This window comes from Oryzias latipes, chromosome 1, assembly GCF_053564925.1.
Source record: "Oryzias latipes strain Hd-rR chromosome 1, Olatipes_Hd-rR_3.1".
In the NCBI taxonomy this organism is placed as follows: Eukaryota; Metazoa; Chordata; class Actinopteri; order Beloniformes; family Adrianichthyidae; genus Oryzias; species Oryzias latipes.
Window position 1 is genome coordinate 27,093,199 of NC_136237.1, and position 16,899 is coordinate 27,110,097.

The following is a 16,899-nucleotide window of genomic DNA, read 5'->3' on the forward strand; positions in this document are numbered from 1 at the left end:
ACTGGACAACTTCCTCCGTGGACGAGGAGCATGTGGCACGGCGGAGAACAACGCTCCTCGTCTGACCTAATGAAGTCTCCTGAGCTGTAAAAAAAAAAAGAAATACAAATCTCCAAGAAAAAGTTCCACAAAAATCCCATTATGCATAACTGATGCGTTATGTTCTTTTGGCTGATCTTTCAGTACAAATTAAAAAAACTGCTTTTCTCAGATGGTTGTGTGTATAATAAATCACTGTGTTGTTTTTTTGGCATTTCAAACTTATGCTCCAGTGAAAACAAAGGACGCCAAATGGAGAAGATCAGCAGATGTCCACAGACTGCTTGTGACAGTGAAGAGAAGATGGATGTCCCAGCTGAGATGAGATTTTGAAGGGAAACACCCCTACAGTCCCTTTTCTCACAGACACCTGAGTGAGCCAAATGCTAATCTTCTCATTAGTCCTCTGGAGTGACAGCGGGACAGGGCCGCATGCACGCACAGAGAAAAGGAGAAAAGACAGGCTGCCTGTTATGAAATTAGACGGCCCAGAGGATTTTTCATTGCCTGCAGTGAGGTAGCACCTTTGAGCATCCTCTTGCTGTGTGTTTAAACAAGAGAGATGGCCCGGTAGATAAAATTGTTGCCTGTACATGTTTGTCTAATGGTGTCTGGCAATGTTTTAAAGGTTATATGTTCCTGTTTCGTGTGTGAGATGCAGCCAAGTCTCAGGGGAAAGGTGATCTCTTGCTTGGAGCTCCAGACTTTTTATTTTATCTGCATGACTGGCTGAAGAAAATAGGGGGAAGCCACATAACACTTGAATGATTCTCTGTGAGTAAAACAATACAGCCGATTCTAGAGTCTGTATGATATAAAGAATACAGTAAGACAGTTGATTTTATAAAATAAATATATTTTTATAAATTATGAATGCAGAAATACTTCCCTTTTTTCTTTTTATCTCCACCCACAAAAAAACTTTTAGAGAGGGAATTTTAACATTGTACAGTTTTGATTCACATTTAATTGTTTTAATCTGCATTAATAGTCATAGTTTAAACAAGATTTAAATCATTAAGAGTTCTTTTATTTTTACAAATTTCAATCCTTTGGGGTATTGGTCTTTTTTTTTAATCTACTCATTTAGGAGGTATAGTTTAAGGAATTCAAAACAAAAAGTGCCATTGAAGAATTTTCCCATCAGGACCAAACCTAAATCTCTGAAATGCAAGGAGAGGGGTGTATTTTAATTGTCTTAATTTTACAATCTTATTATTTTATTTTATTGTTTGGCCTTGCAGCATGCACATGTCTAGTATATAATCCATATTTTATAAGCAGTAACAGTAATAAAAGACCTCTGCCAACTGAAATTATCATATTTCCTCTGCAAAACTAATGTTTTTGAGATTTATGGCCTATAGATTAGATGTTCATGTTCACTCTGTGGGTAAAAATAAAAGACACATTTTGGAAGAATATAAAATCAAATTGTCTCCAGATTTGCTTACAAAATTGTACTTGATTGTGTTCACAATACACAATATAATCTAAAGTAATAGGTGTGCATTTTTCTAACTTTATCTTCTGTAGTGTAGATCCAGCTCAGGGGCTGAGCTACAGGGGAGCAAGGAGGGCGCCCCCCCTCTAATTTTTCTATTTTAGTATAATTATCGACAAACATTAAGAAACCATCCACACAGTACCTTTGCTTTAACCAAATTCCACGCTGTTTCCATGCTTTGCCAAAGGGAAATAAATGAATATTGAAGATTGAATTTTGAAAATGCTGTTTAGAGAATATTTAGACTTTTAAAAAAAATGTTCCTGTTCTTCTCAAACTTTAGTATGTGGATATAGTTGATAAATTATTATATAAAACATTACATTATATTATTTGTCATACTTATTGTGCTTAAATTCTATAGAGGTGCATATTTATCTTTCAGGATTTTCAGCATTTTTTTGCTATTGCTTTAGTAATAGTACCTCAGCTTAAGGAATTGCTGTTTTACCATTAATAATAATAATAACTATAATAAAACTGTTTGAAATACGTGTGCTTGATCATTTTATTTGCAATGGCCCTCCTCTCTGCTGCTCTCATTTGCCCCCTATACAAGTTTGGTGTTGTGGATCCAGCTTATGAAAAGGAACTTTGTTATTTGGAGCAGCATCCTGTGGCATTCCAGGTTGACAGTTTTTGCATCGCTTGTTGCCTCTCAAAATGACATGTAAGCAAAACAGAGCTTTACTGAGGCATTGGACCTTTTTGTAGTTGGTGTTTTTACACTTTAAAAGTTTACAGGATTGGGATGAACAACCCATTTGGATTGAGCTTTGAGCTCAAGAAAAAAAATGTTTTAAGAATAAACAATCCAGAACTAAATGCAATATATATATATATATATATATATATATATATATATATATATATATATATATATGTATATATATATGTATGTACAGTGGTTAAGACAGAACACCACATTTCTAATTTTTGTGTTGTTTACAATTGTGTCAACTTGCCAACAAAGATACACAAATTACAAAATAAATACACAGTCTGACAAATTCCCCTCCTTTTTCCATCAAGGAGATCATTTAAATTTAACGACAGTTTGTCTGACACCGCCTCCTAGGAGCACTGCCATAAATCAACAGATCATAGGTCTGTCCCCCCATCCTCTGCACCTTACCCTCCAGACACTTTCCTCCCCTTTAAGAAGGTGACTCATCTTCTACCAATCAAAGGGAGGCACCAATAATCACCCACCTTGGATCTCCTCTGGTTTTGATTTATGCTTTTGATAAATGTGTCTTCGCTCCGCTTTAATTGCAGACTCTTTTCATCATAATTTAATGTTGGTTTCCTGTATTTTTGTCAAAGTTATGAGCACAAAGGCTGTAATTTTTACATCAAGGAAGATTTTTTTTTGTGAATGAGTAGCAGGTGGAATAGACAGCAGCAGGATGAGTTTAGCAGTTAAAAACCTCACAGAAAGCAAGTTTCACACTCGCAAACTCGTATTCACTTAGCAAATGCAGCACACTGGAGGAAAGGAGAGGTAAAGGAGGTCATTTCCATTTGAAACATTCAATTTGTGCAGATAAAAAAGGACACAGCTGTAGATCAACTGAATGTTGTCTCATACCTGATAAACTGATACAGTTCTCCAAGTTTATCATGAAAAAAAGGTGATCTCAAAGTAGATGTGCAGTTTTTTGTTCATCAGCACTTGGAGAAACACTCATTTTCATTTTATCCATGAGATCAACTAGCATTTTGAAAAAAGGGGAAACCAAGCATCAACAGTGTGCTGGCGATAAATTATGCCGTGTGTATAGATGCACCCCCCCCCCCCTTTTTATATAACATAAAAAAATGAGTATTTAAAGTGAGAGACAAGCGAATTCAGGTCACAACACAGCAGGAAATCTCCCTTTTCATGTGAGATCCAGAGGGGTCACTCTTATGAACTCATTAGGAGAAAAATGCAAATGTGGCTCTGTTGTTTTTTTCCTCCCCTTTTCTCTAGCTTTTCCACTAGCTCAGCTTTCCCAGTTAACAGTTCGACCAGTGATGTACAGCTTATCCTGTGAGCGTATATATCAGTGAAGTGAAAGTGCATTCAAAGGTTCAACGCATTGTTAAATCATAAACTGGTGTTGGATTTTTATCAGTCATGATCTAATTATACCATCAAAATAAGCGAAACTATTTGCATCATTGTTATATCCTGCAACAAAAACAATTATGATGAGAGTTAAGACTTTTATTCTGAAAGAAGTGATCAATAAGCCTTGTTGCAAAAAAAAAAAAAAAAAACCATAATAAAGTGCTTGCAAACGTTCATTTTCCCATCCAAACAGGAGCAGACGTAAAGTAATTTCTGTTTTTTTGTGCCAGAACTTAAGAGGATTATTTTTGTCTTGAGAATTCCGTTAGAGGCTGGTATTTTATGTTGTCTGCAAAACATGAATATTTTATTATGTATATGTTCAATGTGTGTGTGCTGGATACAAGCATTAATTCAAATGTTCAGCTAATGCATTTGAGAGACAAAACAGAAATAATTTGATATATATTTTTGAGCACAATTTTAAATTATGTTCTGTGTTTAGAAATATCCTAAAATGTTTTTATTTCAATCAAACGATCTTAATCTACTAAAAAAATTAGCCTATCAAAGTAAACAAAAGGCAAATAGGAGACCTCTAAGGACTTATCTTTTTTATTGCAATCCATTTGTTTCAATAGCTAAGTGCATTCTACCCTTTTTTAAACATAATTTAATATACATTTATATTAAAATATCTTTCATTTCTTGTGGCCTGCATTCTCTTAACAGGTCTTGGTACAAAAAATGTATTATTACATTATTATTATTATAAACGCTGTGACAGTGTTTATGAAAGTGAAGGAGTTGATTTTAGGCTGGTTGTTGATTGAGTGTCATCATTTTTAATCTGTGCCAAAAAACAAACAAACAAATAAAACATCCGGATAATTAAACGGATCCGTGATGAGGTAGAAGAACCGACACCTTCTACACACAGGGAAGGAACACAGACAGAGCTTTCACCATTACGCACATTTAGGCTGGAGAAAAGGATGGAAAAAAGCTAAACTGTTGAAGGGTATTTTCAAATAAGAAGGCTCGGTTGTTCTTGTCTGCCAGGGTGAAATCTGTCTAATTAGCCCTCTCTTTTATAGTGCCGTATTTACCGCGTGCATGAGAGTTGGTGCGCTTTCCGCTATACTCTGGAATGCAGCCAGTCTCTTTTGAATCCACACTCGGCTTCCAAAACCCAAAACTCTTTGATCTTTTTTTTTTTTTTTTTCTCGGTCTCCCTACCCGGAAGAGAACCCCTTCTCCCACCCTCATCTCCTTTTCTCCCCTCTCTCAGCTGGGATGAACGCACACGTGGAAATGTTGGCTCGGCTCCACACTCGGACCAAATTTAGTCATACAAAGGCAAGGGAGTGAGGGGAGGGAGGGAGGAGGGGGGCAGAGGAAGGTAGCGGCGGTGGGGGAATCGGCTGGAGGGAGGGAGGGAGAGAGGGGGAGCTGGGGATGAAAGAACCAGCCGCCGCAAGATCAAAAGAAGCCGCGGCCCCGCCTTCCTAACCCCACCTCCGCGCTTTATAAAGACCTGCCTCCCTGTCCCAGCTCTGATTCTCACGCAATCCTGGACTCGCCGCTCGAACACGAAATATGCCCGGCTACATTATTTTCTAATAAAATAGTTCCGATTTTGAAAAACATAAAAAAAACACTTATTGCGTGTTGGTGTGTGTATTATTTTTACAAAATAAAAGACATTCAGAAAAGTCAAATGTATTTGCTTTTGCCATAATTATTCTCTGTAGGCCCTTATGTTATAAATACATTTGTTTGGTTTTAAAATGACATAGCTCTGTGATAACATGTTGTCAAAATTCTAAAAATTATAAATGTTTTATATTTTGATTAACACTAATTTTTGATAGCTATAAATATTGTTTTATTATTATTATTTTTATTTGGTTTGCGTTCACGCTGAAGCTCGTGCCAAACAAGCTTCCTCCGGTGTCTTTTTGTGTAATCTTTTTTTATTTCTCCTAATTGCTTTAAATCAGCGTGTGTCAGCCATGGCTGCTCCTTCTTCCCCTCCTGTCTGCCCATTTGTTGTGAGCTTTGTATAAATCTCTCTCTCAGGAGGAGTGTCAATTGGTGTGGTGTCAATCAGAGCCTCGGCTTCCCTTTCATCTCTCCTTCCTCCCAGTGACTGAAGAGGGAGGAAAAAAAAGGAGGGGAAGGAGGAGGAGGAAGCGCAGCTACATTACCAACACACACACGCACGCGCTGGTTACATTACGCCGTGGAAGCGCTGCAGGAGCAGTGGGAAGTCTTTCTCTTTTCCCCCCACCCCACTCACAGCACATCTTACTTTTTTCTTGTTGTTTGGTGACTTTTATCTTCGCCGCGTTCGTCCAGCTCTGAGGATGTATTTTTAAAGCATCACTTCTGTAGAACTCCTCGAAGTTTAGTCGGCCGTCCGTCTCATCTCCTGGCGTCTTTTTGACTTTTTTTTTAGCCTACTTTGGTTGGCTAAACCACCGAGGAGATATTTTTCTCACTTTCTTTTTTTTTTTTTGTAATTCAAGGACAAATGTTTTAGTTGACTGAAAAAATGAGGAGGTGTTAACTTGTGTTATTTTTGCTTTTCCGTGACATTAAGTGGGACTTTTTTCTCTCCAGTTTTTAGCTAACAGGTTGAGTGTTTTTAGTGCAGCGGTGATGGTGAGGAAGGAGGCGGACAGCAGCCGCTCTCCTCCTGTTGCTTCAGCGTAAAAAAGAAAAACCTTCCGCCGCCGCCGCCGCGTGCGTGAACGCTGCTTCCTTCAGTGCAGTGAGGTTTTTCTGGGGACTTCCGTGGGAGTTAATCCTTCAATTTTATTTTTATTCCCTTTACAGTCAGTGCTGGAGTCTTTTTCGTCTTCAGTGGCGAGACAACATATTTTGTTTTTAAATATATATTTTGAAATTTAAAACAATGCCACAGTTATCGGGCGGCGGTGGCGGGGACCCGGAGCTTTGCGCCACAGATGAGATGATCCCCTTCAAAGACGAAGGAGACCCGCACAAGGAGCAGATCTTCGCCGAGCTGAGCCACTCCGAAGAGGAGGGAGACTTGGCCGACATCAAGTCATCCCTGGTCAACGAGTCTGAGAGCAGCCCCAACAGCAACAACCACGATGTGAGTCATGTGTGCAGAGATGTCTGAACTCCATCACTGAGGAGGGGCGGGGGCAGCAGCCCCACAACATTAGGTTATTTATTTATTTATTTAATCCGAACCATCACCTGATCTAGCTTTAAGCTTTGAATCAAACTGACTGAACCTGCTGTCTTATTCTGATCACATTTGAACTAAGAAACAAATGTTGTACATTCAACCTTAAGACAGCTGGATGAAGCTTCTCTAAATTCATCCTTCTCTGCCTCCATATCCCCCCAATGTGTGTGAATGAAAGGCCTTCAAATTCTGATGAAATGTGTAGAATAAAGAGAGAGAGAGAGAGAGAGAGAATGATGCAAAATATGTGGCCTTGAGTGCAGCCTAAACTGATGTTTACTTGATGCACTTGCATCTGTATTTTCTTTAGTGAAAAACCGTTTAAAAATGTTATTTCATTTTAAACATGTCTATATTTTTCTTGTTTTGTTTAAAATATCTCATAGAATTGCTGACAGATTTCAAACGACAATGAAAATTTTGACATTTTTTGGAAAGAAACATAATAAAGCCAAACATGCTGTAAAGACATCCGCACACACGTTGACAGGAGATTTAAAAAAATTCCAGCATGTGTTTTGGTCCTGCTTTATTATATGTAGCTCCCCATCCATGATGCACCTGAGGCTGTGTGGCTTTCTGCTCCCCCCACCTCCTCACACAAAGTCGGTCGGCTGTTTTGTCGTTAGCAGAAGTTTTAATGAAATTTTGGCAACGTCCAAAAATTGAAATAGTACACAGTCGTCACTTTAGAAGCAGCGGGATGGAGGCTGAATGTTAATTAGGAATCCCATGGAATTTCTTCACTCAGCTCAAAAAAAGCCCTCCTGAGGGGCTTGAATCCCCAAAAGGCAGGTTTGGTTTCCTAATTCAAATATGAAATAAAAGTCTTTCAAAGTGCAAAGATTGATTTCTATTTGATGGAGAGAAAAAAAAATGAAACAAATTTACCTCACTTTTTGCAAAACTTGTAATGAAAAAAGGAATTGTATTTTTATTTGAATGAATAAATGAGAGCCGACTTCAATTGAGGTTTCAATTCCACCTCTTTAAAGGACAGGATTTCTAATTGAGTGTTTCCTTCTGAAGCTTTGATGCCGGCTGCACCATCCCCGCTATGTGTGAGTGTGTGTGCTTGAGCAAAATAGTGAAAAGCAGAAAGGATGCACTTTATCCCAGAAGCATTTGGGGGGGGCGGAGGTGTCTGCCCACATGAACATGTGGATGGAACTGGGGGGCCTCGTTGCTTCATTGTATATTAATTGTTTTTTCTTCACCTTTTCTTCTCTTTTGTTTTTTTCACAGGCAGCTAGGCAGTCCCAAATACCACCAGATTCATATCATGAAAAACACAGAGACCTCATAGAAGATGGTAAGTGACAGCAACTCACTCAGCCGCAGTGCAAACCTTTTATTTTTAGAAAGAGTTAAGAAAAAAAGGGGACAGAAGGCGTCACAGTTGTTTTACCCAAACAGATAGGGGTCATGCTGTGGGCCCCCTTGGATCAGAACTGCTGATTGTCCTGATCCAGGTCTAGTCAGAACACGCCTTGCATTCATAAACAGAGCTACCTGTTACCGGTTCCACCAGTGAGGCTTCCTGTTGAAAACAATTTATCAAATGAAAATAAAAATTAAAAAAAGAAGGAAGTGACTACTTTAAAATAAATGATTGCAGTTCAGGCCTACAATTCCCACAATCCCATTTACACCTGGTTGTTTATAATAATGCCCAACATCCTCTCACATGGATCGACGCTATCACATGCAACATGTTGCTTCGGGCCCCTGGGACTCATTCCTGCCTGGCTATTGTGGTCTGACCCTGCTGCTCCAGGTCATCATTAGGGCTTTAGAGGAGGAGTGTGTCCTCCTCTGGTCTCCCTTTCACTCTTGAATAGGACCCCATAAAAACCAACGCCTGCTTCTTCTCAAAACAAGATCCATGTTGCCATCACCCCCCCCCCCCCCACCCCCCCCCCACCCCCCCTTATTGCACAGCTGAGAGGCGAGTGGCGCTTTATGGAGGCCTCTTGTATGAAGCTCCCCCTCTTAGGTCATTGAAGAACAGTTGGGGCGTCTCCTGTTTTGACACAGTCTGTATGTTCTTCTAATTGGCGCTAATTGGCACAGAGGGGCTCCATTGTTCCTCTGCATAATACGACACTCCTCTCCAACATGGAGGAGAAAGGGCACAAACAAAAGGCTGTGGCAATATGGGGCAGAGGTTAAAGCAATAGGCAGTAATATCATTACAGCTTTTACACCAGGTGAGGCTCGGAACCAGACTTCTGTTCAGAATATTGAGCCCAAGCGCATTTTAGAACATCTTGTTGTCCTGGATTTGGTTGTTTTTGATGTTCCACTGTAAAATATATATTATATAATTAAAATGTCCTCTTTGCAAATATTTTGTCTTTGTATTTTATGGATTCTTTTCATCCGTTTTTTTAAGCGGACTCTTGTTTTTTAGGAAAACATGCGGACATGTACGGTAAAGGCCACGTGTACCCGAGTTACCCAGGTTACATCATGATGAACATGAACAGCGACTCCTACATGAACAATGGCTCCCTCTCACCGCCCATGCCCAGAACGGTAAGTACCGGCTTTTACTTTGTCTATATTATTTTATACCACATCATGGTTTAACAGCTTAGAGAAAATAATATCCACACATCATTTTGGATTTGTTTATACAATAAACTCAAGCTTGAGTTTTAACAATGCGTATAGTGAAATATTATAGCTATGAGAAAGATGGTTTACAATTCTTTTATAATAGGAAATGGTTAAAAAACATTTTATACTTATAGATAAAGGGATTTTTTTTATTTCACTACAACTTTTTTGTAAGCTAATAACTGAATGCTGAAAGCAGGGGCTTGTCACCTTTTTCCCCTCTCTGAAAGAAAAAAAGGAGAAAACACTAGAAAAAAAAAGAATGAAGCGTAGCTGTGACTGACCAACAAAGAATTAACTTCATTTTGCAGCCGTTCAAGTAAAAAGTGAGGCACCACTATGAATTTTACAGTTTTGGTTGTGTGCTAAAATCCTATTTTTTTGAAACTTTACTTTCAGTATGCTTTAAAAACCACCAGAGAAAATCGTTAAAATATTTCCTTTTTGTATTATTGTTATGTTTTCATTCCACCATTTTGCCAATATTTTTAGCTAGGTCAAAACAAAAGCTTAAACATTAATTTTTTTCTAATAATGTGTTGCTAGAAATTCAGCTAGGCTTTTTAACTAAATAGCTTTTCACTGAAAAAGCTTTTTTTGGTCTCTGCTTTACTTGTTAGCAGTGTTGACTCCTGTCCTGTCAACCACTCCGCACAACTGCAAATCAAATACTCTTTTTTTGCCCACAAAATTACCAAGTGATCTACAATATTTCCCATCCAAGTCAAGTGATGCTTTTGCGACCGTTATACCCCAAGTAAACCCTCTTAAATAGCTCATGACTCAGTAGGCCTGAGTGCAAAAAGTCATGTTTTGAAATTCCCTTGTAGAAGATTTTCTCCTACTGTCTGGTGAATGTTGGAAAAAAAGATGGTGGTATTCATTTCAGGCCAGCTGCAGGTCTCTCGCTGGCAGTTTCCTGTGTCTGTCCCATTTGCAAATTTCTCCTCCCAAGGCAGACATAAAACACAAAGTGTACCAGCAGCTGTCCACCGTAATCCTGTTTGGACCACGTCTCACTATCTGACATGGTTGGACAAAGAGATGTTCAGTCTGTCCATAGGTGGGTCCCCCACACAAAGGAAAAGACTGCAACGTGAATGACTGAAAGTTGTTTCCTTTGAGTGCACGCAGACAGCAGGAGTAATCCTGCTTTTAATCACTTTTTAACAGAGGATGTAATTGCAGATGCCACATGCTGCGTGTAAAGAATCTCCTTTCATATGCAATTTTTCTTATCAAATGGTGATAAAATTGCATTCTAGGCTCCAGCATGAAACTATGCAACATGCTGGAGAAGAAATGACTGGTTCACTTTCCAAACTGCAATACCTTCTGAAATGTGCTTCAGGATACTTTCCAAGCTGTCTTTATGGCTTGTTTTCTGGTTGATGGTATTAAAAAAAAATTCAAAGTCTGTATGGAGACCAGCTGACTTTGTAAAAGGAAATTACCTCCCGGCACAGATGTTGTAGGCCAGGCGGTTAGGCGTCTCACTTGTTCCCAGAACCTCTGAAGCCCAAGCTTCATTTCAGTTTCTGTGGTTGATACCCTTCCCCACCACCACCACCACCCCCTCCTCTCACCCTGTCTTCAATAAAACGGTAGTTCTTTCTACGCTCTTCTCTCACTTAACCAAATAACACGAGCCAAGGCTTGGTGGAAGGATCACGGAACACAAGTCCTCTGGCTTTCTCACTGATGTCAGCTTGTTGCCATTGCTGCTGGCCACCGCAGCCATAGTATCTGCAGGCCTGGGATCAGTTTTCACTGAGATCAAAGGCACATTCTCTCTTTCATTCTCTTCCATCCCCAGCCCTATCACCGCCCCCAATCCCGGCAGTTTAGATTGATTTCCATTGACCATGACATTCCTGCACATGCCGTCTACTCGTGATGGAGCTTTTGGGAGTTGCTGATTGTCAGCAGATTTTAGGACCTCTGGCTTAATGAGCTGACTTCTCCAGAAGAGCTCAGATTTGGGTGTAAAGACGCTTGCGTTTAGGCTATTTCTTTCCTTGTTTAACCTCTTTAGACCTGGCGTCCACATGCGTGGACATCACGTTTTGAGTTAGATTACCACAGTAGTTTTTCTGCTTAACTGGGGCCCTGTGTGTTTTGAGGGGTTAGTTCAAATATTAGCTGGGGTCCACAGAGGTTACATACATTTTATGAAACATATTTGTTCTATTTCTTTTTTATCCTGATGGGTACTGGAAGAAACCATATGTATCAATACATACATTTTTATATCAAACATTGTAGGAAACCTTTTTTTCAAAAGAAAGTAACTTGTTTTTAAAATAGGGCAGCTTTTTCAAAAACACCCTCTGCCTTATTGACTAGAATTTTTAAAAAACAGCTTCTAAAAAAGAGAATTAACCTTAAAATAAGGGTCAGTCTATACTTAAAAAAATCCAAAAATCTGCTTGAAGCATACTTCTGTCACGTTTAGAGCATGTACACTTCAGTTTTATAGCATTAGGCCTCCCTGAAGAGTGGGATGGCTTCCTTCAGTGAAGACACACAGAGGAGAAAAAGTTCTCCTTCAGGTCAGTCTTTTGAGTGGAGATGCAGCTCAGGACTTTCACCTGATGCTGAAGATGCTTGTGATCTCCTGCTGTGTAAGAACAATGCTGGGGGTCTTGAGTAACAGCTTGAAGAGGGAAAAAACAGAAGTAAGCATTGCTGATTTTTTAGGTTTGTTTGCTGTGCTGGTTGTTGGTGAGTGTTCAGGGAGCCGCTCCTTTTTTTTAGTGCCTTTGGACCCTGAATTGCAGATCCTCATGGCAAAAAAAGGGGGGGGGGGGCGCACCACTGCGCTCTCCTTTGATGTACTGGTAACGTGACGGATCTGCAAGCCAGCGTCTCGCAGCGTGGAATCACTAACCCAGGCTTACCTAACGGGATTTGGTGGGACTGCTCTGGTGTCCCTCAGTGCCATGTGTGTCCTGAGCTCATGCCCTCAGTGCTACCGTGGAAGATCCCTGTTAAAGAGAACACTGCATCTATCAGCTGCCTTCCATGTTCACACATCATGTTTTAGATGGCAGCTTCTGGCACTTTAAGGGGTTCCTTTAGTGTCTCTACAGCGTGGACGTGTTGTGGGAACTTCTATGATAGCTGAAAGGGGATTTTTAGGAAGCTGAGGACCATCTAAAATAAATGTAGGCTGCTAAAAAATGTTCCAGTGATTGTATTTGTGCAGCAGGAGGAAGTGCATTTGTTTTCTCCTGCTGTGTCCCCCCCTCTTACTGTCACGCTGATGTCAATGTCCTCTGTGGTGCTGATCTCACACTGCAACGTGTTTGTGCAAAATCTTCACCAGGGACTCCACCACTCAAATGAATCATTTGGCGTTTGTTGTTGTTGTTGCCTCTGTGTTGTAGGGTTTCATAAACAGTGCCGTTAACGCCATTTTTCCCCCCTTTTTGTCGTCTGCTGTGGTGTGGTGAAGCTGGTTGACACATTTCCTCAGCATGCACATTTCTAATGACGCCATGTGCTTGCAATTCTCTTATCAGCGTTTTCATCATCCTAAATGGAGCTCAGCAGAGTAATTGTCTGCTAGCAGAGCAAGTATGTGTTGCTGTTGTTTAAGATGAGAACAAGGAGAAGACAATCAAAGTTTGAGCTGCTGAACATTTTTTGTTTCTTTCTTGGCACTGTTATGGTATGGGATATGTTGGTTTTTTTCTTATTTGTAAGGCAGTTTTGTCATTGAAAGACCTTTAAAATTGTCCTGGGTAAATGTTAAAATCTGTCGTTCCAGTTTGATCATTTTTATACTTGTGGAAAGGCATCAAACATTGAATCATTGTTTGAGGTTCGTGTTTGTAAAAAGTTTTTTACATTCCTGAAAGAAATCGGTTGCATCACAGCCCACATCCCCGTACACGTGACAAACCCTGCTGATGCTTATTTTTGGGCGCGTGCTATTGCTCTGAGCATAGCGCTCATAGATGATGACATTTTCTTGGTTCCCAGTCCTCCCACTGAATTGAATAAAGCTTAACTGTTCATGCAGCCTGGAGCCAGCCAGTCAGACTTGTATGAACAGACTTGTGTTTGGGCCTCAGCACCTGCTCAGAGGACTTCACTCCTCACCAGAAGTCTGCCACTAAACTCCATGGGTCAGCGCAGGTCCTTTCCAAGGTCGTCCCGATGCCCACTTTGTCTAAAAGGCCGGGGTGTGGACTTCCTGAAAAAGTGGATAAAAAAAATGGAGATTTTATTATTAATATTATTATTATTATTATTTCAAATTTGTCCTACTGCTTTGGGAACAGATTAAATGAATATCTGATATTTCTCATTGCAATTTTAGACCTGGGTAGAATATGCAGTTAAACACATGTCAGATTTAAAGCTTTTTTTTTTTTTTTATATTAACACAAAATGTTCTGTTTATGCCTTTAAAAGTTTTTCTGTAAGTCATGACTAACTTAGCAGTAGTTTACAAATGTGTCTCACAGTATCCCACTGTTCCCTGATGCAGCCATAAAATAAGTAAAAGCATGAATAGCTTGTTTTGATCTCATCCTGACAGCCTGTAGGTCTGGAAGGAGGTGAGCAGCATTCAGTGTGCTAAATTGCAGCAAGCGAGAACAAAAAGATCAGAGGGGTGAACTGTGGTTCCAAATCCTGACGGCCGCGTCAGACTTCAGGAAAGCTGAAACAGCCTTCACTTTGTCCGGCTAAAGAAACGGAGCTATGATCAATAGCGGCTCTGTTGCATGATTCTGGTCAGTCGAGGGCGTGCTCTGCCCCCCACCCCCTCTGTGCAGTTTTATATTTTTCAGTAGCTCATTATTTCTTTCTGCTGTGGGTGTAAGTGCTAAAGAGGCTAACATGCAATGTGTATCTGACAGCACTGAAATATTAATGGTCCCCAGTGTAGGAGGTTGGTATAGGGCCTGCATGGTTGCAGTACAAAGGGTGCCTTCTTGCCACCAGGCTTTATTGGCCAAGCCATTAAATGAATAGATGGGTATAGCTTGCACTCATTTTTTTTTTAACGCCTCCTCCAGTGTTCGTCTGCTAAACATCAAACCACTTTATTTTGGTCTAACCATTTCCAACACAATTAAGCGTCAGATCAGATTGGCATGTGTGCCAACATATGAGAGTTGTACTACATAGATTTCGGTGGGAGGACAAAGAGGAGAGCTTTGCTATCAGTTCATTTTGTGTGGTCTTGGCCCATAAAAACACCCTGTTCTTTGACTGTGAAAAAAGGCCTGTCTTTAATTTTTGGGAAACCCATAAAAGTTTGCCGCTCCTTTCATATCGGCGGCAGAATTGGAAACAAATGCTACATTCTCCCCTCCTCTCCTTTGAACTGGCCAATTATGGAGTTGTGAAAAAAAAAAAATCAGTCTGTGGATCTCTTTACCCCTTCTCTTTTCTCTCCACTTTCCCCCTCTTTTCTCCCCTTTCCACACTCTTCATGTTTTCTTTTGGTTTTTTTAACTCCTCCTTTCTTGTTTTTTTTTTTTTTTTGAAGAAACCGAGGGGGATCACTGATGTCAAAGTCAAAACCAAGAGCATTAAGAAAACTGGCGAAATGCAATACAGCTGCAATCCAACATGACGCTAGAAAATGGGGCTGAGGAGCAGAAAGCCTCTCTCCCGTATTCCCAGGGCCCGCAACTGCTCCCGGCCTTGGCTTTGATCTCTTCAAAGCCTCCTGCCTCCTACTAGATGGAGAGTCTTGGCTGCTGCTCGCGAACGCTGGAGAGAAGCAGAGAGGGAGTGGTGGGGGGTGATAGGGGGAGGGGGTGGGGGGAGTAGAGGGGGCATCGTCTTTTCCAAGCCGAGGCTGAAATCAATCACAGTGCCGAAGCAATTATGTGTAATTCAACCCCAGCCAGATTAGTGACTCTTGTTACCTGAGCGACCAGAGCTCTGTAATCTGTGAGACACACCGGCCTCACCAGCCACAGAGAAGGAGCCAGGAGCAGGCAGAGGCACTTGAGGAAAGAGGAGGGGATTCAGGGGAGAGGTGCTGAAAAGCAGGCTGCCATGCTGCTGCCCAGCAGAGCAGAAAATCGGAGTACAATGGAGTGATTACACTTGCAGATGTAGCCTTATTTATGACGAGATGGATGGAGGGAGTAGAAAGAATAGCGAGTGCTGATTGCCATGGAGCTTGCTAGTTAGTGTGCTAACGAGCCAGGTCCCCTTTGTGTTTAAACATGTGTGCACTGTCACCTCCACTTCTTCCAGTACCCACCCCCCCTCTGCCCCGTCCATGCGCTGTCCCCCATCTAGTGCCATATCTCTATCCCTCATGCCCTCCACAGTCGGCTGCAAAATGCAAGCTTGGCTGAGGCTCCTGCCCCAGGCGCCCAATTTACTATGGCTGGAGAAACACTGTGGCCCCAAGTCACAAAGGAGAACAGCAGAGCTCGCTTCCCTGCTGCAGCTCATCCAATTTGAGCAACTGTTTCAGCGTCTTAATACGCAGCAACGCCGTTTGAACCCTCCTGCCTTTTCATGCGGCTCCTACCTCAGAAAGACTCATTCCAATCGTGTTTTCTCTTTAGTGTGAGGAACTCCAAAACATGCTGGGAGAGTGAAGCTCATGGCTGTTTGGATTTTTGGTATTTAAAGCTGTCAAAAGGAGGTCAGTCATGAAAGTGCAGACTTGCATTTTTGGAAAACAATTCATTGACTGCAGTTTGTCAGTAGGTATTGGTGTCACAGCAGAGAGAACAAGCTGTGTTTTTTGGTTTTTTCCCCCTGCTGCAGTCGCTCCATGCTGGATGATGAAACGCACAAAGATATCTAGCAAGAATATTTTTGTTGACGTGAAGAGCTCACACTGTACCAGGTCTCTTTTGATCATCAGAAAACACAGTCGGTGATGGAAAAATCCAGATTTTTCGTAGGATATAAATAAATGAGTTACATAATGCAGATGTGATCAGTGCTCTAAAGTCTGCGACAGGTTTTAAAATGCTAGGCTGACACAGAGCGGTAGAACTGTCTCTAAAAATATAAAGGTCATGCTGAAAGGATTATGTGGCATGAATGGAGCCACCGTCCAGCTCCACAGGAACCCTTAAATCCACCATCAGCCACAGTCCCTCGACGCAGGGGCCAGGTGATGCTTTTCATGTCCTCCAATGGAGACACATCACAGAAGCATCCTCCACTTTGAGCTGCCCGTCATCAAACAATGCATCAAAACATCAAATCAATCCACCCCCACTCTATGGCTATATCTTTGAGATGAAACATATTGAGGGGAGGGGTTTACTTCCAGGTCTCCCTTTGGCAGGGCAGACACTCAAACTGCTGTTTGCCATAAAACTGAATGGTTGTTTCTAAATTCACTCTACGGTTACAAGTAGACAAAGTGGTGACAGAAATAACTTCACCTCAAGTCGTTTTTCCAACCTAAACCGATTTCTGGATCATAATTGCTCCAAGTTCCATCGAAGTCAA

At 41.0% G+C, this 16,899-nt stretch overlaps 1 protein-coding gene across 8 annotated transcripts in view; it reads left to right on the plus strand.

Moving 5' to 3' along the window:
* The first annotated feature begins 5,654 nt into the window (after positions 1 to 5,654).
* The window catches only part of LOC144981223 (lymphoid enhancer-binding factor 1-like), a 39,966-nt gene continuing 28,721 nt past the window's right edge, over positions 5,655 to 16,899 (plus strand). For 4 of the 8 annotated variants that reach the window (XM_078952249.1, XM_078952217.1, XM_078952259.1 and 1 more), the window contains exons 1-3: positions 5,655 to 6,726; positions 8,071 to 8,137; positions 9,221 to 9,363. In XM_078952249.1, coding sequence (XP_078808375.1) covers positions 6,523 to 6,726; positions 8,071 to 8,137; positions 9,221 to 9,363 — 414 coding nt within the window. In that variant the 5' untranslated portion in view covers positions 5,655 to 6,522. The remainder of the gene's footprint in view (positions 6,727 to 8,070; positions 8,138 to 9,220; positions 9,364 to 16,899) is intronic. The other 4 variants (XM_078952260.1, XM_078952227.1, XM_078952262.1 and 1 more) reach the window with 1 other exon arrangement.